Below are 21354 nucleotides of genomic sequence, written 5' to 3' on the forward strand. Positions count from 1 at the left end.
AAAATTTAATTGAAATATTTTAATTTTAATATGATCTAATCTCTATATTATTTAAAATAATATTATATTATCACTAATAGATTCGGTTTGATTTTTTTAGTTTTTTTATCAAAATCGAACCGAATTGAAATAACTGAAAATTTAAAAATTAAAAATCAAACCGAACTGAAATAAATAAAAAATTAAACTAAAATTTTAAATTAATTCCGTTGGATCGATTTTTTTAATTTGAACCGAATACTGTATAAAATATTTAATAATTTATGTTGAAAATGTAATTATCTAAAAATTAATTAAAAATCATTATTCTTTTAAAATAAATAATATTTATTTATATCTAATTACCTGTGCAATTAAATAACTACTTAGCATTATTTATAATATTCAACAATCAATAATGAAAATTTTCATTAATTTTATTTCTATCAAATATTTAATAATTTATTTTTAAAATTAATTAATTTTTATATTTAGATTTTTATATTTTACTATTATCTTACTAAAAAATCTTAATAAACCATTATATTCAACATAAATTTTTTAAACTCTTATTTTATATATTGAAAATTTTTTCTTTTATTTCTAAATTAAAATTTAAATAATCATATTAAATAGCAAGTATATAACATAATTTAATAGTAGAATTTAATAATAAAAAATTATTAAAAATAAATATTTTATTAATAAATAATTTTATCAATTAATTAAATATAATAGGTGCGGAAGAAATAAAATGAATAAAGGATTCATAACTTGGAAACCTGCTACACTAGGTTAGGGTAATTTTTTTAAATAAAATTAAAATTGAATGATTTCATTAAAATAATTTAAAGTAGATAAAAAATTATCTCCAAATTATACCTACGTATGAATGTCGGACCAATTTAATTAAAATTTAAATATTTATATTAAAATATAAAATAATATAAAAATTAAATTTTTTTATTAACTAACCTATAAATATAGAAAAAATGAAATTAATAAAAGACAGAAATAGAGGAGTAGTTTTATTATTTTAGTATATAGTAACAAAAACAATAATATTAATTTTTATTGTTCTCCTCGTTCAGATCTTATCTTTTAGACTATTTCTAACGCTAAATACCATTTTCTTATATTATTTTAATGCAAAATATTAAAATAGTATAATATTATTTTCAACATTATATATAATTTTTAATATAAAAAAATATTTTATTTATATTCTTCGCTTCTCTTAATATTATATTATTTCTTTTACTTTAACTTTATTTATCTACTTCGCTTAAAAATTTCATATCATTTTATATATTCACCCCATATATTTATATATTTTATATTTTCATTCAATATTCAAATATTCAATCATATTAGAGGTAAATAAAAATATATTAATTATTAAAAAGTATTAATTAAATATTAATTATAAAAATACATTAATTGCATTCACAGATTTAATCTTGTGGTAAAATGTATATGAATAAATCTGAGAGATCTCAGATTCTACTCCCCCAATCTCCAGTCCCCCATTTCATTAAAAAAAATACATTAATTAAACATTAATTATAAATCTACATTAATTAAATATTAATTAGCAAAATTTAAAATAAAATAGACTCATACATATTATATTATCAATAAAAAATATAAACTAATTTAGATGATCATTTGAATTCATATATTGCTCCCACAAATGCTCAATTAATGCATTATGAAGTGTAAAATGGGCATCTTTATCCTTAATTTTTTTATGTCGAGCAAAAAATTATTCAAATCGGATAGTTTTATCGACAACCATTTCAACAGTTGGAGCTGAAAATTCTCTACCGTCTTCAATAGATGTACTAAGGTCATGTTCATCCTCGATTATCATATTATGCATGATAATACATGTAGTTAATATATCATACAATACTTCTTTTTTCTAAAAACATGATGGCCCTGCAACTATTGTAAAATGTGATTGCAACACTCCGAAAGCACGTTCAACATCTTTTTGACATGATTCTTGTTTCATTGCAAAATACCTCTTCTTCCTATTTTGTGGTTCATGAATAGTTTGCAGTTGCACAATAATTGACTATTTTTGATATATACCATCAACTAAATAATAACCCCTATTATATTCTTTTCCTTGAATAACATAATAAGCGAGAGGAGCAATACCTTTAGTAAGGTCGAAAAATAAATGTGATGACTCCAAAATATTAATATCGTTATTTGAGCCAGACATTCGAAAATATGCATGTCATATCCAAAAGTCATAATCAGCTACAACTTCTAAAATGGTTGTTAGCAATCCACTATGACCTGTATATTGGCCAGCCCATACAGTAAGACAAATTTTCCATTTTCAATGGATGCAATCGAGACTACCTAACATTACTGGAAAGCCAAGTTGCTCACCAATATAAAGAAGTCTTGCAACATCCTCAGCAGTTGGTGATCTCAGATATTGCTCACCAAATACCTGAACGGTAACTCGACAAAATCTCTTTATACTTTCAATTGCAGTGGACTCCCCAATTTTCACATATTTATCGGTAGCATCTGCTGGCAAACCATACACTAACATTCGAAATACATCTGTGATTTTTTGAAGAATAGATAATCCAATTTTACCTACTGCATCTTTTTGTTGTTCAAAGTAAGTATCATGCACTTTTATTGCATTGACAATGCGAAGGAACAAATTTCGAGACATTCTATATCGTCGACGAAATATTACATCATTGAAGCGTGGATTATTTGAAAAATAATCTAGAAATAAATTACGATCAGCCGCTTCACAATCTCAATTGATTACTAGAAGACTTGGAGCAGAGCCACCTCTAGAAACTCGGTGTTGATCTTGTATTTGCTGCAAAACCATCTTATTTCTATGAAATTGTTGATTAACTGCTTGTGTTTCCACTTCAAACTCATTATCATTTGAAATAAAATCATCAATATCTGAAGAAGATGATGAATTTTCAGCATCATTATTTGATGTATCTCCAACATAGAAATCCATTTTAAGTAATGATCTGTAGAATTTTTTTGATTCAAATTTAAGAGGAACTAGAAAATGAGTTACTAGAAAATATAAGTTATGTTTATATCTTAGAAGAATACAATATTTAATAGAAAAATGTAGGGATAGGGATGCATACTATCCAAAGGTGGAGATTGAGATAAAATCCATCCAACGGTCGATTTTAAGATAAAATCTATCAGGATACTGTTGGTTTAATTATTGTTTAAAATTATATCTGACTTTATTGAAAAATGTGGGGATAGGGATGCATAGTATTCAAAGGTGGAGATTGAGATCAAATCCATTCAACGGTCAATTTTAAGATGAAATCTATCAGAATACTGTCGATTTAATTATTGTTTAAGATTCCATCTGACTTTATTAAAAAATGTGGGGATAGCGATGCATACTATCCGAAGGTGGAGATTGAGATGAAATTTATCCAACGGTCGATTTTAAGATGAAATCTATCAGGATACTGTTGGTTTAATTATTATTTAAAATTCCATTTGACTTTATTAAAAAATGTGGGGACAGGGATGTATACTATCCGAAGGCGGAGATTGAGATGAAATCCATTAGAATACTATCGGTTTAATTATTGTTTAAGATTCCATCTGACTTTATTGAAAAATGTGGAGATAGGGATGCATAACATCCGAAGGTGGAGATTGAGATAAAATCCATCCAACGGTCGATTTTAATATGAAATCTGTTAGGATACTGTTGGTTTAATTATTGTTTAAGATTCTATCTGATTTATATATACTGGAATGCTAACATCTACAACTTACCATAAAATGGCCATACCCTTCAATATTTAATCACTTTGTAAACTATGACTCCAAGATCTGCAGGATATTCTACCAATGAAGATATGCTATTATGCAGAATTTATCTATATGTTTCACAAGATCTAGTTATAGGTAAACAATAATCTAGTCAACATTTTAGGGGTCGGGTGGCAAAAGCATATGAAGTTGCAAAAAATGAGTTTCGGGAGTTTTGCAACCCACGATCTTTACAATGTCAAATGCAAGTTATTGAGAAAGCTATAAGAAAATTAAATGGTTGTCATCGACAAGTTGAAAACTTACATGCTAGTGGTGCTTCAAAGCAAGATCTGGTGAGTATTTATTTAGTTATTACTTTGTATATAAATCTTAGAATTTTTCTTAACATTTTCCGAAGTGGTGCTTCAAAGCAAGATCTGGTGAGTATTTATTTAGTTATTACTTTGTATATAAATCTTAGAATTTTTGTTAACATTTTCCGAATTATGCAGCTCAATCAAGCGAAAACTTTACTCATGTAAGATTCAAGCAACAAAAAGAGATTCAAATTTGACCATGTTTGGAGCATGATGAAGGATGCTGAGAAGTTCAAAGATAGTAGCTCTAAAAAAAATAGTTCCAAATCAAAGCTCTTCTTATGTGTCATGAGAGTCGGACAATCTTACTCTTGACTCACCTATGGTATCATCTTCAAACTTATCATCATTTTCAATTTATTTAAATGAAAATATTGCAGGAGATTATACATCATCGAGTCGACCTTTTGATGTCAAAAAACCAAAATTGAAGAAAAAACTTGATAAATCTTTTTCATCCGCTCTGAAATACTTACATGCTGATAATAAAAAGATTGTGATATAGTTGGCGAATGAAACTGCAGAAAGGGAGAAGGGAAGGCTAATGAAAAGCAGAGCTTTGAACTTAAAGGAATTTAAAGAAGAAAATAAAATTTTACTGCTCGATTTAAATTTTATTTTTGATTCAATTGCTCATGAAATGTTTCGCTAAGAAAAAATTTGAATATCAGAGAAAAGAGCTCAATATTAACAACCACCACTGTCATCCGCCTCTAATGTGTATGGTCAATATCTCAATGATATTATTGGATTCGGGTCCGACCTACCAGAATATTAAATATTTAGTGTGTTGTTGCTGATTGTATTTTCAATTAATATATATTGTTCAATTATAATATATGTGTCACTCAACTTATTCTATATAATATATTATAAATAAATTAATTTATTATAAATACTATTTATAATTGAGAATATATTAATTTAAATTAAATTTTTATAATTATAAAAATTATAAAAAATAAAAATATAATATATTACGAGAGTGAAAAAATAAGGACCTATTTAAAAAGTTTTAAATATTCAAATAGTAAGGAAGAATTTTTATGAAAAAGATTATAAAATTTTGGACTATATTGTAAATTAATAAAAAAATAAAAAAAAATTAAATAGCGCTGCTACCGTGTCACACTAAATATAGCATGACACTGAAGCATAACACCAAAATCCCGCTGGATTTTGGTGTTGTGTTGGAGACCATCTCCAACGCTAAAATAAAATTTGATGTAGCGTTGGAGACGGTGTTGTTTGAGATTCTCTAAATTTTTCACTTAGTATGCAAATATCTAGGTTCACATGCAAATATCTAGATTCTAATCGTTAATTTTGAAAGTTGGGTTAGTGGTATATGACCTATTAAGTTTTTCCTGAATGATTAATAAAATTCATATTCTTATGAAGAAAAACGTGGATGTAACTGTTGATTCAACTGTCATTATTGAATTTCATACAGTTCTCTCTCTTTTGTAGTAATGCTATTTTTCACATGTAAACGTGCAATTCTTATTATAAATGAAAACAACTGCTTTATATACATAGCTCCTCTCAATCTATCATCAAGTCATTAATGTGAATCGGTGGTTTTAACCCTTAATGGAAATAAGCAGTTCCCTTTAAAGAGAGAGTTTTGAGTTTCCTGAGGTTTAGCCTCGTCTTTTTCGAGAGCTTTTGTCGATTCTTTATCTTAGTAGGAGGTTTCTATCTATCCCTTCAGGTGGAGAAAAACTTCTCTCCACTCGATCATTTTCTACTTTTCTGTTTTTCTTGTTGTTTGTGTTTTGAACAGATCTAGAGAACTCTACTCGTAAATCCATACAGTGCATGGTGGTTCGACTGATGTGTCCCCTCTCTTTTTATACTTGCCTTCATACCCTTGCAATCGTTTCGATGAAGGCTTATTTCCTTGCCGTGGAGTTGAATTTTTCTATCTTCTTTCTTGTTTGGTTTTTGGGTTGTTTTCCTGGTATCTCAATATGTTTGCATGTCTTTTTTGGACTATGATTTGGGAGCTACTCATCAATCTTGTTTCAATCCAACAATGATGAGCTTCTCCAACAATTATAGGCGGCGGTGCTTTGCTTCCAACCAGGTTGGATGGGTCATGTATTATAGGTTAGAGTTCTAGGATTTGTTCTTATATTGGGCTTCTATTTATGGGCCCTAGAATCCTATTTTGTTATGGTTTGTAGGCCTTAGACCTTATTTGGATGTAATCTTTGGGCTTAATGCCTTCGATTAATGAAATTTCTTATCTTTGAGGAAAAAAGCCATTAATGTGATGCAAATGTATTATCATTATGCAAGACAATTACAAAATATCATCAAGTCATTAATTAACTTTAGTATTTATAGCAACTTAAAAGGATACAATAGGAAGAACATTTGTGTTCCACCTTTTAAAATGGAAGTCTACTCTTTCAAAGAGTGGTATCTTAGCTTTTCCATGTAAAACTAAGCATAATATTTCCCTATTGTGTCCCTTGATCTAGATTTTTAATCGATCTACTCGATTCTGTAAAATCATCTGTCATTAATAATAATTCTCGCCAATTTGTATTTACAGAATCTAGAGGAAATAAAGTAGGTCTGGGAGGTACTTGTAGGCTTTCTAAATCTCCTTCAAGCATCTCTATGACTTTATTCATAGCAGGACGATCAGAAGGTTGAAACTGTACGCACCATAATCCTGTTATAATCATTTTCCTTGCTTTTATTTTTTCTTCCTCTGTTATGTCTTCTATTGGTAAATTTCCACTAGACAGTTGGTCATGAAGCCGATATGGACTATAAACTTCACTTAAACTTTCAATAACTTTATTATTTTCTTTCTTTCCTCTGTCTGCTATTTGTAACACCAATTGTCCAAAGCTATACACATCTGCTTTATATGAAACACCCCCCATATTCTTGTAGAATAATTCTGGAGCCATATATCCTTCTGTTCCCCCTTTGACGGTAAGAGATGCAATGCTCCCCTTGGTTGGATAAAATTTTGCCAGCCCAAAATCAGAAATCTTTGGAATGAAATTTTCATCTAGTAGAATGTTGTCAGGTTTGATATCGAAATGAAGGATTTGCATATCACACCCTCGATGTAGATATTCAATACCATAAGCCACTCCAAGAGATATCTCAAATAATTTTTCCCAACTTATCGAAATGGATCCTTCAAGATCAATATATTTTCTAAGAGATCCTTTAGACATGAATTCATATACGAGAGCTTGTTTTGATGTCTCGGCACAAAAACCAATTAGTTGAACCACATTAACATGATGAATCTTCCCGAGAGTAGCAACTTCATTGATAAAATCTTGTACATTAGCTTTAGATTTATCCAATATCTTTACTGCACTAAACTGGCCACTACGGAGCTTTCCTTTATATACAGAACCAAAGCCTCCTTCTCCTAACTTTTCTTTCAAACCTCCGGTGATTTTCTTAATTTGTGAGTAGGAATATCTTACCGGCATAAGGTTATTGTGACTCTGTAGGAATTCTTCGATTGTGTTATATTCTGACATATGTTTCCTTCGCCACTTGAATATAAGAAAAGCAATTACACATGGAAGTCCTAGTAAAGCTCTTACAAACCAAAAAATTCCTGCATGAAATTTTGGAAAGCATTGAAGAGAGACAAATTCTTTAGTTGCTTTAATTTGTTGGCAAAAAAATGCAGGCGTTACTTAGCTATTTTTGAAAGAAAGTAGTTCTTGTTTCTTACCAATATCAGTGAATATCGTTGAGTACTCAGCTGCAGAAAATGTACAGAAAATTAATGAGTGTTTATATTCTTAAAAATAAATAAATAATTAATTAGTTAAGTTAAATACATAATTTAGTCTCTACATTTACAAAAAGTTAGTTAATAACCTAATCTTTTTATTATTAACTTTTAATACAATAGTATAATTATTTAATACATAAATTTTATAAAATATAGCTATTCAACTCTTATACGCTTAAATAGTTTACATATGCTTTTATTACATGCTTACATGACTTACATACGCCTTGAATTTTTAAGAGAGATATTTTACGAATTAAATTTAAAGATTAAATAATATAAAAATCAATTATCAAAAGTTAACACAAAAAAATCATAGTTTTAATTGATTTTTTAAGTAAACTTTAAGCGGTAAATTATATAATCTCCACTTAATTACAATTACATGAATGGGGAGAAAACTTACATTCGATTGTTTCGATGATCAAACTGATTCCATATATAAATTCATTGAAGAGTGTACATATACCTATATGAAAATCAATACAAAACTATGAGTCAATAGAAAATAATAAAATAATTACAATGAATCCAATTATGTGATCGGCTATGAAAAATAAATGAATATAAATTATGAGATTATAGCTACTTATAAAATTGGGAAAAAACTATCCATAAATATAATATTTAAAGATAAATAGTAATTTAATTTTTTTAAAAAAAACTAATGGTAAAACTGATTGATATAAGTATATGAGAGAAGTAAAAGTGAGATAAGACTGTTTATTTGGGAAAAATAATTTATATTTTAAAAATATTTTTTAAAAATTATTTTTTAAATTTTAATTTTTTTAAAAAAATATATTGACACGTCTATGTATAAAATTGTTAACAAAACTTTTAAAATGCAGAAATATTTTTTTTTAAAGAGAAATTTCTTTTGAATACTCAAATGCTAGAAAATTTTAAAAATGTAAAAATTATTTTTCTAAAAAGATATTTTGTTGTGCAAAATATATAGACTAAATTATTATTAGTAATAAATTATAGGGACTAAATATTAGATTTTTTAAATAGTAACCACTTACCACTGATGCGGTTATCAACGTCCAGGAAGATTACCGAGCTGTTGCTGTGCCAGTAAAGCTGAAACCCGAAAGCAAGTCGCCTGTGAATTTCAACGCAGGATATATTATTCTTGTTTTCCAAGCCCAATTCATGTGGAATCAAAGATATCATCTCCAAGCTGCACAAATCCATCAAATCAGATATCCAATTCGATTCATCTATAATCATCGCATAAGTATGCATCTTCAAGGCAGATCCTCCATTGATGCAAGCAGAATAGTCCAAGTAAGATGGAGAGTGAACTGGACTTGGGCACTTGATGAAACAAATCATACGCGTTAAATCGGAAACCAAGTATCCATGATTTCCCAAAATTAAGTTGTCGAAAGTAAAAGGAAAACGAGGAATGGAGGAACAATCATATTGATTGACGCCGGCATCCACCAGTCGGATAGTGAAGTTATCGTAGTTGATGGCCTGAACATAGTATTTTCCTCCGAATAGACTCAACACTGTCAGATTATTTTCACAAGCAAGCTCATAATTGTGGTCTCCGCAATTTTTTGGATCAGTATGTAATCGAAAAGGGTAACTAATGTTATGGATATTTCCACATGAAGAAGCTGCACACTGATCATTTATTTCTGTAGAATTGCAGGTTGTTTGGGAGATAAGCAGGAAAAGAAAGATGAGACTTTCTATGATCATGGGAGACCAGAGAGATGGATACACCATGTGTGTGTTTTCCTGCTTCAGAGAAAGAGAAATATTTCTGTTCTCAATTGGCTTCCCATATATGGACCAAGCAAGAAGGTGTAGTGGGCATTTAAAAAAAAAAAGATTATTTATTTCAAAAATTTTATACTACGCTCTGTACATACTCGCTAATAATTAAGGCTCAAATATTTACAATAAATGTAAAGAAAAAGAAAAAAAGTTATTTTTTTTTTAAATAAACATTTGCACTTCAGCTTTTTATAAAAAAAAAAAAAACAATACATGATGTTTCCACTAAGTTGGTTTGTAGTGTATATTGTAAAGAGAGAGTGAGAAGAAGAATTTAGAAAGCAATGATGAGTAATTCAAATGATATGGTGGTATGCTTGTTTCTCTTGCCGTCCATTTTATTCCTAGCACAGCATGGAGCAGGCCTTGATCATCAGTGCAGTACATCGACATGTGGGATATAAGGCCCACCTGTCCGATTTCCGTTCCGAATCAAAGGGAGACAACCACCCCACTGTAGCTATCCTGAAGTTGGGTTTGATCTGTGGTGCTCGGAGAAGAACCATACAGTTATGGAGTTGCCAAATTCATGGAAGCTCTTGGTGCAAACAATTGATTACAAGTCTCAAGTGATTTATGCAAGTGATTTTGATGGAGTTTGTCTTCCAAAACGGCTTCTTCTTAGTTCCAATCTCTCTGATATTTATCCTTTCAGGTTGATGGATTACATTTTTAGTTTTACCTTATTTAATTGTTCTTCAAAGAAAGGACATTCGCTCCAGCCAATCACTTGCCTAAGTAGTCTTCACCATTATGTCTATGCCATTACTTCGCAATCTTCTATTCAAGAGTTAGTGCTGCTGCTGTCTTGCTCCAAGCTACAAAACATTTCAGTGGGTTCAGAATATAGTCTCTATTCTCAGGAAAATGTTCTTCAATTCAGTTGGTACTATCCGGAATGTAGTTATTGTGAAGAAAAAGGCAAGTACTGCAGATTGAAGGGATCTGAAACTGAATGCTACGGCATCATCAAACCAGCTAAAGGTACGTTGTTTTCTGTTCATCTAACTCTTAATACTCATCCAACCTTTGGATCCATGTAGTGCCAAAACTGAAAAAGCTCTGTTCTTTTTGCAGGGTCAGCAACAAAGTTCATAACAACAGGTTGCGCATATTGTATTTCCAATTTTGTATTTTTTATTTCTATGATTATGTGGAAGATGGGTGTTGTTATCTAGGGATGTTTTATATATACAGGTGCAGTTCTGGGTTCAATTTTTCTTGTAGTAGCAGCGATTCTACTCTACCGCAGGTATAGGTTCAATAGAACAGAAAGAGAATATCAGTCCAAGATTGAAAAATTTTTGGAGGACTACAAAGCTTTTAAGCCTACTAGATATTCCTATGCCGACATTAAGAGGATGACGAACAAGTTCAAAGTTGAATTGGGACAAGGAGCTTACGGAACTGTGTTCAGAGGAAAGCTATCTAATGAAATTCTGGTAACTCCGAAGGAAATGGAGAGGAGTTTGTCAATGAAGTGGAAGCAATAGGCAAAATCCACCATGTCAATGTGATCCGCTTGATTGGATTTTGTGCTGATGGGTTTAGACGAGCTCTAGTATATGAATATTTGCCAAATTCATTACAAAAATTCATATCTTCTGCCGACTCCAAGAGGCATTTCCTTGGCTGGAAAAGGCTGCAAGATATTGTTCTTGGCATAGCTAAAGGGATTGAATATCTTCATCAAGGATGTGAACGGAGAATCCTCCACTTTGATATTAAGCCCCATAACATCTTACTCGACCATGATTTCGCCCCGAAAATCTCCGATTTTGGCCTGTCCAAGTTTTGTTCCAAGGATCAAATTGTTGTTTCCATCAAAACAGCTAGAGGTACTGCTGGGTACATGGCACCTGAACTATTCTCAAGGAACTTTCAAAATGTCTCCTACAAGTCAGATGTTTATAGTTTTGGAATTGTAGTGTTAGAAATGGTTGGAGGAAGGAAAATTGCTCGTGTAACTGAGGAAAACGATGAGCAAATATACTTCCCAAAATGGATTTATAATCTTTTGGAAAGAGGAGAAGACCTCAGATTTGAGATTGAGGAAGAGGGAGATACTAAAATTGCAAAGAAACTTGCAATTGTGGGACTGCAATGCATTCAGTGGAACCCAGCAGATCGACCCTCCATGAATGTTGTAGTTCATATATTGGAAGGGGAAGGAGATAATCTACCAATACCTCCTAATCCTTTTTGGTCTGCAGTTCCTGCAAGAATGAATTCAAAAAAATCTCAAAGACGGCTTCATCAAGAATTGGATGTTATATCAGAAATGGAGTAATTAGAAATCGATGTCATCTATAATTTGTTAAAATGTCTAACTTTTTAAAAATCTATATTAGTTAGTAATTTTATTAATTTTAGACATTAAATGCTTACTATTTAATCTTTATAATTTTAAAAAACTCATTAATCAATCTCTCATATTTATAAAAAATTCACTGATTAGTTATTTTATATCAGGGTATTTTAAATATTTTTATAATATTTAATAATTAAAATTAACTAATGAATCAATCAATAAATTTTTTAAAATAATATGATTATTTTAATATATTTTTTAAATTAGGAAAACTAATATAATAAATTTATCCATAATATGAGGGTTAATTAGTAACACAAAATTTTATATTGTAATTATTTATTGCAAATTATGTATAAATAAAACTAATTAAAAAGGACAAAGGGGTTATGTGCTCAATTATTTATTCTCCAATAAGGGAATTATGAATTAAAAAAAAAAAGTTTATCATAAAAGACAAAAGGGTTATGTGTCCCTAACAATAATGGTGAATAAATAATTAAAATAAACTCTTGATTGTTAACTTAGAAGATGCCATGGGAAATCATTCTACATTCAGTGCTGAACAAAGTAAAAGTTAGATTAAAAAATTTGTTAGTGCAATTCAGCAGGTATCAATAATTTATAAATTATTTAGGGCTTACCCTTTCTTTTCACTATAAAAGATTTAGGCAGATAAGGATCTAATTCTTTATATCATGTTATTATTATCATTTAAAGTTAAGAGCAACTGATTTGCTATATAATAGAAAGTATTATTTCATAGAAGTGAATATTTCAAAATAAATAAATAAATAATTAAACTTCAAATTTCATATTTTTTTTTGAATCAAATTTCATATATTTTTTACATTTTAAAGTGAGAAAAAACAACTCATAATAATAATAATTATTATTATTTATTATCTTTCTTTTAATTTTAATAATTCATTATCCCTGTTCTTTAACACTGACAATAGCTTTCCAGTAGTTATTATATAGGGAATTAGAGGAATTCAACCTAAAATATATATTTCAGGTTTACTTCAATGAGAGCTTTACCTTAGTGGGTTCTTAAAGTAAAGCAAATACACAATAATTGAAGCTAAGGCTTTAATAAAGTATTGACGAAAGTAGATATATAATTATTATCTAAGAAATCAATTAAAGATAGAATGTGTCAGAATAAGTTGCTTTCAAAAATAAAGCTATGACCATACTTCAAGTCACACAGTATAGAAGTCTGAACAGATTATTCTCTGCGGAAAGTTCTACATAGGCCAAAATTATTAGAGCGATTATACATCTTGACAGTAATTTTATCAACCTATGATATTAGATATATTTCAAAAAAGACAATAAAAGCCTAGGTGCTAGCCGATTTTATTGTGGAAATGATTCCGCCGTTAGAACTTTTGAAGTCCCCTAAATCAACTATAGAGGAGTGGAAAGTTTGGGCAGATGAAACTTGCGAGGCTGGGGGTTTTGGAATCGAGATTCTGTTGCAATCTCAAATCGGTATAGAACTTTAGTATATGGAAAAACTTGCCTTCAATGCCACCAACAATGTAACCGAATATGAGATTGTAATAATGGCTCTGAGAATAATCAAAGAATTAGGTATATAAAAATCTATTATTTTTAATGACTCACAATCGGTTGTTAATTAGTGTCAGGGACAATTCAGAGTCCGAGAATCGAATCTTGTCAAATACGAGGAAAATGTTCGGTTCCTAATGGAGAATATCAAAGACGAACAAGGCAGCTGCAAATTTTGCCAGGTGGCCAGAGGTAACAATTAAGATGCGAATCTTCTAGCCAAGATGGCGGTGGCTGGGGAACAGCACTTGACTCAACCGTTTCAAGTCGAGGAATTACACACTCTAGTGACAGAAGAGGAAGAGCCTTTTCCCATAAAAGATATGAGTGTAGATGAATACACAGATAAATTTCTAGAGTTGCTTTAGTTTGTGGGTGATCAAGCATAATTTAGCCACATTTTTATTATCTTTTTTATTGCTTATTTACACATTTATTAGCTTAATTTATGGTTTTTATCTTGTTTGTACAGAAAAGGAAGAAATTGGAAAATTGTAGAAAAAGTGCAGAAAATTTGACAGAAAAGTGATAGGGTCAGTGATTTGCCCAAATCACTCGCAGAAACTGCCCAAATCACTCGCAGAGACAGAGACAGAAACTAGACTGAATCCCAGAGAGCGATTGGGGCAGATTGGGCAAGTGATTTGCCCAAATCACTCGCAGAAACTGCCCAAATCACCTTGACAGCAGAAGTTGACAGCAGAGGTGGGAAAACAGCTGGAAACCGAATTTTGAGTTTTCAGAAGTCCAAATCCAACTCAATCACTACCAAAACAATTCCAAGAGCCACGAAAGAGTTTCTCACTTAAGGAATTCCAGTTGAAATTAAATTCAACATCAAAAGAGGAATCACAAGCCAAATTAAAAAGGGATTTCAAAACCCTAGAAGGAGAGAATTCTTCAGCTATAAAAGAGCAATCTCCAAACCAGCAAGGGGCATCTTCTGATCAGCTACTCAGCATCTTCTCCCCTCGCCAGAAACTCTGCAGCTTCTTTCTTTTTCCTTTCTTTTCATCTTTTGTGTATTTTAGTCACCATGAGTGGCTAAATTCATTCTTTTCTAGTTGAAGTTGAGAATATTCAGATTTGTGATGAATTGGGAGGTTTAATACTCCATTGTTGAACTCTTGTTTGTTTCAATATTTATGCAATCTGATCTTTTCCATAATTATTACTTAGCTTTTAGAATCAATAAGGGCACATTGCTTTTAAATTGCTTAAGTGATAAATTGTTTGAATGATTTAGGTCTGTAATTGCTTAAATTGTTTGAACATAAATATAATCAGTTGCATAACCTAGCCTTGACCACGCGGTTGGCAAGGATAGAATTGGGTTTCTCTAAGTCTTAATGCGATCAACGGTTGTTCGATGCTAAATGCCCCAAGGACGTTCCTTGGCAACTTGTTGATCAGTGTTTGATTAGCGAACGTTTCCTAATCAAACTAGAACTAAGGAGGAATTTGGATTGTGAGAAGCGTCTTCCACAACCAAAACTGATTTATTGAAATCAAATAGGAGTCTTTAATAATCAATGATCAATTCTGAACAAACTGAATTAGACTCACACTTCAGCTAGAATCTCTTTCTCATTGAAATTCCTTTTCAATTAAATTATTGTTCTCTTTTGCTTTTAGATTTTAACTCATCAAAACAAACCCCCCTCTTTTACTTATTTGTTATTACTTGCCTTAGTTATTATTAGGAAGATACTTGGTGTCAATTCCCTGTGGTTCGACCCTATTGCCACTATGTACAAGTTTATTGTTGATTGTTAAATAGGGTTATTTTTGACGGCTTCGACAACCGCTATCAGTGGGTCAGGCTTATGACACTAACCAGAAGAAGGCTAGGAGGTATACCATGAGACTTCACTCTAGGTATTCCACCTTGTGTTAGTGTATATGCCCTAGGCCATTATCTTGGACATTTTTGTATGTCGTTTTGGTTATTAATAAAAGAGGTTTTTATCATTATTATTTGTTTGCATGTTACATAATAATGATTATCATCCCTGGTTACTTATTATTATGTTGATAATAATAAAATATAACTGGTATAATTATTGATTGAAAATCATGAGATGATTATATATATGTTGATATAATTCAATAATCATAAATACTTGTTAAAGAACAAAGTATTGGATGGACCCGCATTGAGATCACTACATGGGTCATTGTCATAAGTGAATCTCAAAGTAGCTATGTCTTAATCCTTTGACTTGAGATTGTCATAGTTTCCAACATAAGGACTATTATGTTTTGACATAACCAAACGTTGTCTTTAATCGGACAATCATAAAGGTTATGATTGAGCATAATAGAAATTATGTAGAGGATAATGAACAATCAAGATAGGATTTGTCCCTCTCTATGAGAGAGATATCTTTTGGGTCCCTCGATAAGTGAGACTGAGAAATGCATGGCCATGCTCAAATGAATTGATAGTGTGATCAATATCATTTGAATTTATCAGTCTACTTAGAGATCGAGAAATCATAAGTTTGAACATTATAAGTTTGACATTGACCATGACTTATGTTCAAACTAGATATCGTGTGACAAAAGGATTAATACATGTTCTATTTAATAGGCTTTATCGGACTAATGATCCTCATATTAGTTGGGTAGTCATATGTTTTGCTAGAGGCCACTTATGACTTATAGGCCTTGTTGGACTGGGCCTATTGCCAATTAATGTGAGCCTATTGGGTCACACACAAGAACGTTGTTGATGTGCTATATTAATGGGCTAAAAGCCCATTAATATAATTAATAATAATAAAGTGTTATTATTATTAATATTAATTAATAATAATAAAGTATTATTATTAATAATTATTTATTATTATAAGACAATAATATTCAAAAGATCTGCAGTCTATCTATAACTGTTACAGATAAAGGAGTCTATCACATAAAGATATTTGAGTATCTGCGAGATTGTGATAGTGGGTTCTGAACACAACTCTTTTGGGAAGTACAACTCTTTTAGGAAAAGAGTTGTGGGAAAACAAAAAGACTGAAACATATAAATACTCTTTCTACGAAGAAAGGGTGGACGACAATTTTTAGAAAATTCAATCTAACTGCTGCAGATTGTGGAGCATATAATCTATCCATCCTTGAGAGAGCTAGCACTCTAGAAGGATAGAAGACGTTCGTGTGGATACCATTGAGGGTGTTCATTTGAAAAGGCAGCACCATCAGTCCTGTATTGTATCTTCTTGACGAGATTAACAGGTTAGTCTCATATCCATCTTTTGAATTAAACGAAGCACTCGGATTCTGGGAAAGGAAATCAACAGAGATTTTATTTTTTCGCTGCGCAATTGGGTTGCAATAATCTCGGAATTTCCCAACACCTTGATCTTAGCAGCAGAGAGAGAGAGCTTCTACACTATTGTGGATGTAGCTAGGAAAATGGAGGCTAGTGCCATTATACAAGGGACAGTAAAGCAACAAGTGGCACAGTCCTCGGATTCGAAAACTCCAAGTTCAGGAAAATTTGACCTCTCTTCTCTGAATGCAGCTGCCACAGGAAGTAAAAAGTGGACCAGATCCACTAATAAGCCTAAGAAGAACAAGTTATGGAATAGGTTGAAGTCTGGTTTTGGAATGGGTGGTAGTTCAAGCTCAGGTTCGAATATCTCGGGATGTATGAGGTGCAGAAAGCTGCACAAAGGGCTTTGTCGGTTTGGGACTAAAGCTTGTTACAGATGCAAGCAAGAGGGGCACATGGCACGTGAGTGTCCCAATACAGCTATGATGGCACAGTCGCAACAGACGGCTTTTGGCAGCGTGGCTCAGCCAACAGCTTTGGCCACATCTCAGGGCAGAGGGCGAGGTAGAGGGAGAGGGACAACCTTTTCTTCCGTAGGTTCCCAAGGAGAAGGTCCTTCAGCTCCAGCACGGATCTTCACCATGACACAACAAGAGGCCAACACATTAAACACAGTGGTGTCAAGTAAACTCACTATTGGGTGTTCTGATGTGTATGCTCTTATGGACCCTGGTGACTCTCATTCTTTTGTTTCTTCGAGAGCCGTAGACAGTTTGGGTTTGATAGCTTCTGGGCTAGAGTGTTCTCTTTGGGTCAGTGGGCCCAAGTGTGATCCATCTGTGGCAGAGTCAGTCTGCCAGTCTTTGTTGAGGGTAGGTGCCTTCTAGCTGACCTTGTGGTTCTAGATTTGACTGATTTTGATGTCATTCTAGGGATGGATTAGCTCTCTACTCATGGTGCTACCTTGGACTGCAGAGATAAGGTAGTTAAGTTCAGAGAACAAGATGGATCGGAGGTCGTCTTCAAAGGAGACAAGATAGGTATGCCTAGAGGTTTGATATCGGCCCTACAGGCTCATAGGTTGCTTAGGAGGGGTTGTCAGGGATTTCTTGCTCATGTCAGAGAGCGTAATGGTCAGGTTAGGGAACCAGCTTCAGTGTTCGTGGTCAGAGAGTTTCTTGATGTCTTTCCAGACGAGCTACCAGGTTTACCACCTGCTAGGGAAATAGAGTTTGAAATTGAAGTAATGCTAGGAACCAGACCCATCTCTATTCCTCCCTACAGGATGGCACCTGCAGAATTGAAAGAGTTAAAGGAACAACTACAAGAATTGGTAGATAAGGGTTTCATCCGACCTAGTACCTCACCTTGGGGTGCTCCGATTTTGTTTGTGAAAAAAAAGGATGGATCTCTAAGATTTTGTATTGACTACAGACAATTGAACAAAGTCACTACCAAGAACAAGTATCTGTTATCCAGGATTGATGATCTATTTGACCAGCTAGCAGGAGCCGGTTGTTTTTCCAAAATAGATTTGAGATCCGGGTATTGATAGGGCATAATTTAGTCCATTTTATACTAATATTATTGATGAATATTTATATGATTTCTGCTTAATTTATTGCTTTTAATATTATTTCGTAGAAAATGGTGTAAAAGGACAATTTAGAGAAAATCTCCCTAAAACTGCTTTATTTGGAGTAAAAGTGAGCAAGCCCGCCAAAGTCTTCATCACTTAGCACATGGGACCATTAACGGACCAGCCCATTCTTACATGGGCCAAGCAGCACCCAATCCGCACAAGCCACTCACGCGCAATGGACCAAGCACCCGCACGTCCCTCCAGCATGGCCCGCCTTCTCCACACATTCACGCACATGGGCCATGCATTGCAAAGCTTCCGCACCTTCACTCACGTGGGCCCTGTTAAGTCCACTCCACCGTGAGCCAATCGCCCACACACACGGACTCCAGCACGCGGACAGCCCAAGCACTGCACATGGGCTCGCGCTCCCCCGTTCACTTCACATGGACGTGGACCCAGCTCTTGCAACCATGGACCCACCACAACAATTCACGCCATTCCCTCAAGTGGACCAAGCCGAGCAACAGCAAGTCACGCACACGGCCCGTTCTCGCTCACTTCACACAAAGGACCCAAGCGCCTCAGCATCATCCAGCAGGGGCCCACAGCACATGAACGGCGAATCCACACGTGGCCAGCAACTTCCCAATTAGGGCGCAACTCTCCTCTTATTTAAAGGACATTAAGCGGCCGAAGAAGAGGACTGCCAATTTCTTCAACTCGGCGATTTCTGCAAGGCAGAAGTCGTCTCTTCAGTTTCTTTTCTTTCTTTTTCCTTTTTATTTTTCTGTTTTTTAATTCAGCCAATGAGTGGCTGATTTCTTTCATCTAGTTGAATATTGGTTGAAACTTTAGTTGGTTAATGGGTTGTGAGACTTGATCAAATATTGTTTAATTTTTGGGAATTCAATATTCATGCAATTTCATATTTAATTCTCATATTATTTTGTTATTGAGATCTACGTTGATTTTTTATTGCAAAATAATTATTTGTTAGTTTGAATGATTTAAATCCGTAATTGCTTAGATTATTATTACATGAGAACACTTGAGATAAAACCCAAGAAAATTGTATGATCTAGCGTTATCTCCATACGTTTGGGTAGATAGGATTGGATCTCTCTATTTCTTAATGCAATTAACAGTTGTTTTGATGCCTAAGGCCCAAGGACGTTTCTTGGCAACTTGTTGATTAGTAATTAATTAGAGGACGTTCCCTAAGGAGAGATAATGGGGTGAGAAGCGTCTTCCATCTCCATAACTAATCTATTGAATCAACCCAAAAGAACAAAGTGTCTGTAATCAATCCCAACAGCTAAAGTGGATCCAATACTTCAACTAGAGCTTTCTTATTATTTTCTTATTATTTATTTTTCTTTTATTTTATCATTCGCTTATTTTAATTGTTTTCAGTAGTTTGTTAATCAAATCAATCTCAAACCCCCCATTTTACTTTTACTGCAGTTTATTTTTATTTCGTTTTCAGTTTTATCTCATTTCAGTTTATTCCTCTTTCAGTTATATTTCCTTTCAGTTTATCTCGTTTTTAGTTTTATTCTTTTTTTCAATTTATTCTTGTTTCAATTTATTTTATTGGTCTTGATAAGGAAAATAGGTAACAATTCAATTCCCTGTGGATTCGATCCTTTCACTACTATCTGCAGTTGTAAATTATTGATAACCAGAAAAGTTATTTTTGACCGGTTTCGACAACCGCGAGTCAGGTATCATCAATTAAGAGTCCAAGAGGAAAATGTACCTAAGACAGCCTTCAGGACCAGATATGGGCATTATGAGTTCCTAGTAATGCCGTTCGGGCTAACCAATGCCCCTGCAGCATTCATGGATCTCATGAACAGAGTTTTTAGCCAGTTTCTGAATCACTTTGTTATTGTTTTCATTGACGATATCTTGGTGTATTCCAGAAATGCAGAGGAACATGCCTATCATCTGAGGATTGTGTTGCAGACCTTGAGAGAACACGGCTTGTATGCCAAGTTCTCTAAATGTGAATTCTGGTTGAGGAGTATCTCTTTCTTGGGGCATGGGTTGTCAGAAAAGGGAATCGAGGTGGACCCTAAGAAAGTAGAAGCTATAGCTAATCAGTCCAGACCCACTGCAGTGATAGAGATTAAAAGCTTTTTGGGTTTGGCAAGTTACTATAGGAGATTTGTACAAGATTTCTCCAAAATAGCTACTCCTATGACCAGGTTGACCAAGAAGAATCAAAGGTTTGTTTGGTCAGAACAATATGAGGTAAGTTTTGAAGAGCTAAAGAGAAGACTGACGTCAGCACCGGTGATAGCTCTGCCTACAAGTAATGAGGATTTCACTGTGTTTTGTGATGCATCTCGAGTGGGACTAGGTTGTGTGTGTTGATGCAGAATGAGAAGGCAATTGCTTATACTTCTAGGCAGTTGAAGAAGCACGAGTTAAATTATCCTACACACGATTTGGAGATAGCAGCTGTGATTTTTGCACTCAAGATGTGGAGGCATTACCTGTATAGGGTAAAATGTGAGATCTTTACAGACCATAAGAGTTTGCAGTACATCTTGAGTCAGAAAAAGTTGAACTTGAGGCAGAGAAGATGGGTAGAATTGCTTAGTGATTATGATTGCAAGATCCAGTATCATCCGGGTAAGGAAAATGTAGTGGCAAATGCTCTCAGCCAGAAATAACTTGGCAGTTTATCCCATATTACAGCAGAGAGAAGGCCGGTGGTGAGGGAATTTTACAAGCTCATTGGCAAAGGTTTACAACTAGAGTTGTCTAGTACAGGTGCACTAGTGGCTCAGATGAGAGTGACACCCATGTTTCTAGAGCAGGTGGCGTAGAAACAACATGAGGACTCCGAGTTAGTAAAAATAG

General features: G+C 33.0%; 2 protein-coding genes and 1 pseudogene across 3 annotated transcripts; 1 reads left to right on the forward strand and 2 right to left on the reverse strand.

Moving 5' to 3' along the window:
- Positions 1-1744: 1744 nt before the first annotated feature.
- Positions 1745-2992, reverse strand: LOC110613672 (annotated as a pseudogene).
- A 3471-nt stretch (positions 2993-6463) lies between these two features.
- On the reverse strand, positions 6464-9675 carry LOC122723571 (LEAF RUST 10 DISEASE-RESISTANCE LOCUS RECEPTOR-LIKE PROTEIN KINASE-like 2.4). Of its 2 annotated transcripts, XM_043956263.1 has the most exons (4): positions 8961-9675; positions 8339-8401; positions 7870-7899; positions 6464-7749 (listed from the first exon to the last, which is right to left on the reverse strand). In XM_043956263.1, exons 1-4 carry the CDS (start codon positions 9673-9675, stop codon positions 6614-6616), a joined length of 1944 nt encoding a protein of 647 aa, XP_043812198.1. In that variant the 3' UTR covers positions 6464-6613. The 2 variants fall into 2 exon arrangements, with proteins under 2 accessions (XP_043812198.1, XP_043812199.1); XM_043956264.1 differs by lacking the exon at positions 8339-8401.
- Positions 9651-12090, forward strand: LOC110612749 (rust resistance kinase Lr10). Its single transcript, XM_043956265.1, is given in 5 exon segments — positions 9651-9753; positions 9968-10710; positions 10804-10830; positions 10924-11163; positions 11166-12090. Coding segments are annotated over 4 exon segments (1590 nt in total). The 5' UTR covers positions 9651-9753; positions 9968-10238; the 3' UTR covers positions 12017-12090.
- Positions 12091-21354: the final 9264 nt, after the last annotated feature.

The sequence above is a fragment of the Manihot esculenta genome, chromosome 4 (genome assembly GCF_001659605.2).
Source record: "Manihot esculenta cultivar AM560-2 chromosome 4, M.esculenta_v8, whole genome shotgun sequence".
NCBI lineage: Eukaryota > Viridiplantae > Streptophyta > Magnoliopsida > Malpighiales > Euphorbiaceae > Manihot > Manihot esculenta.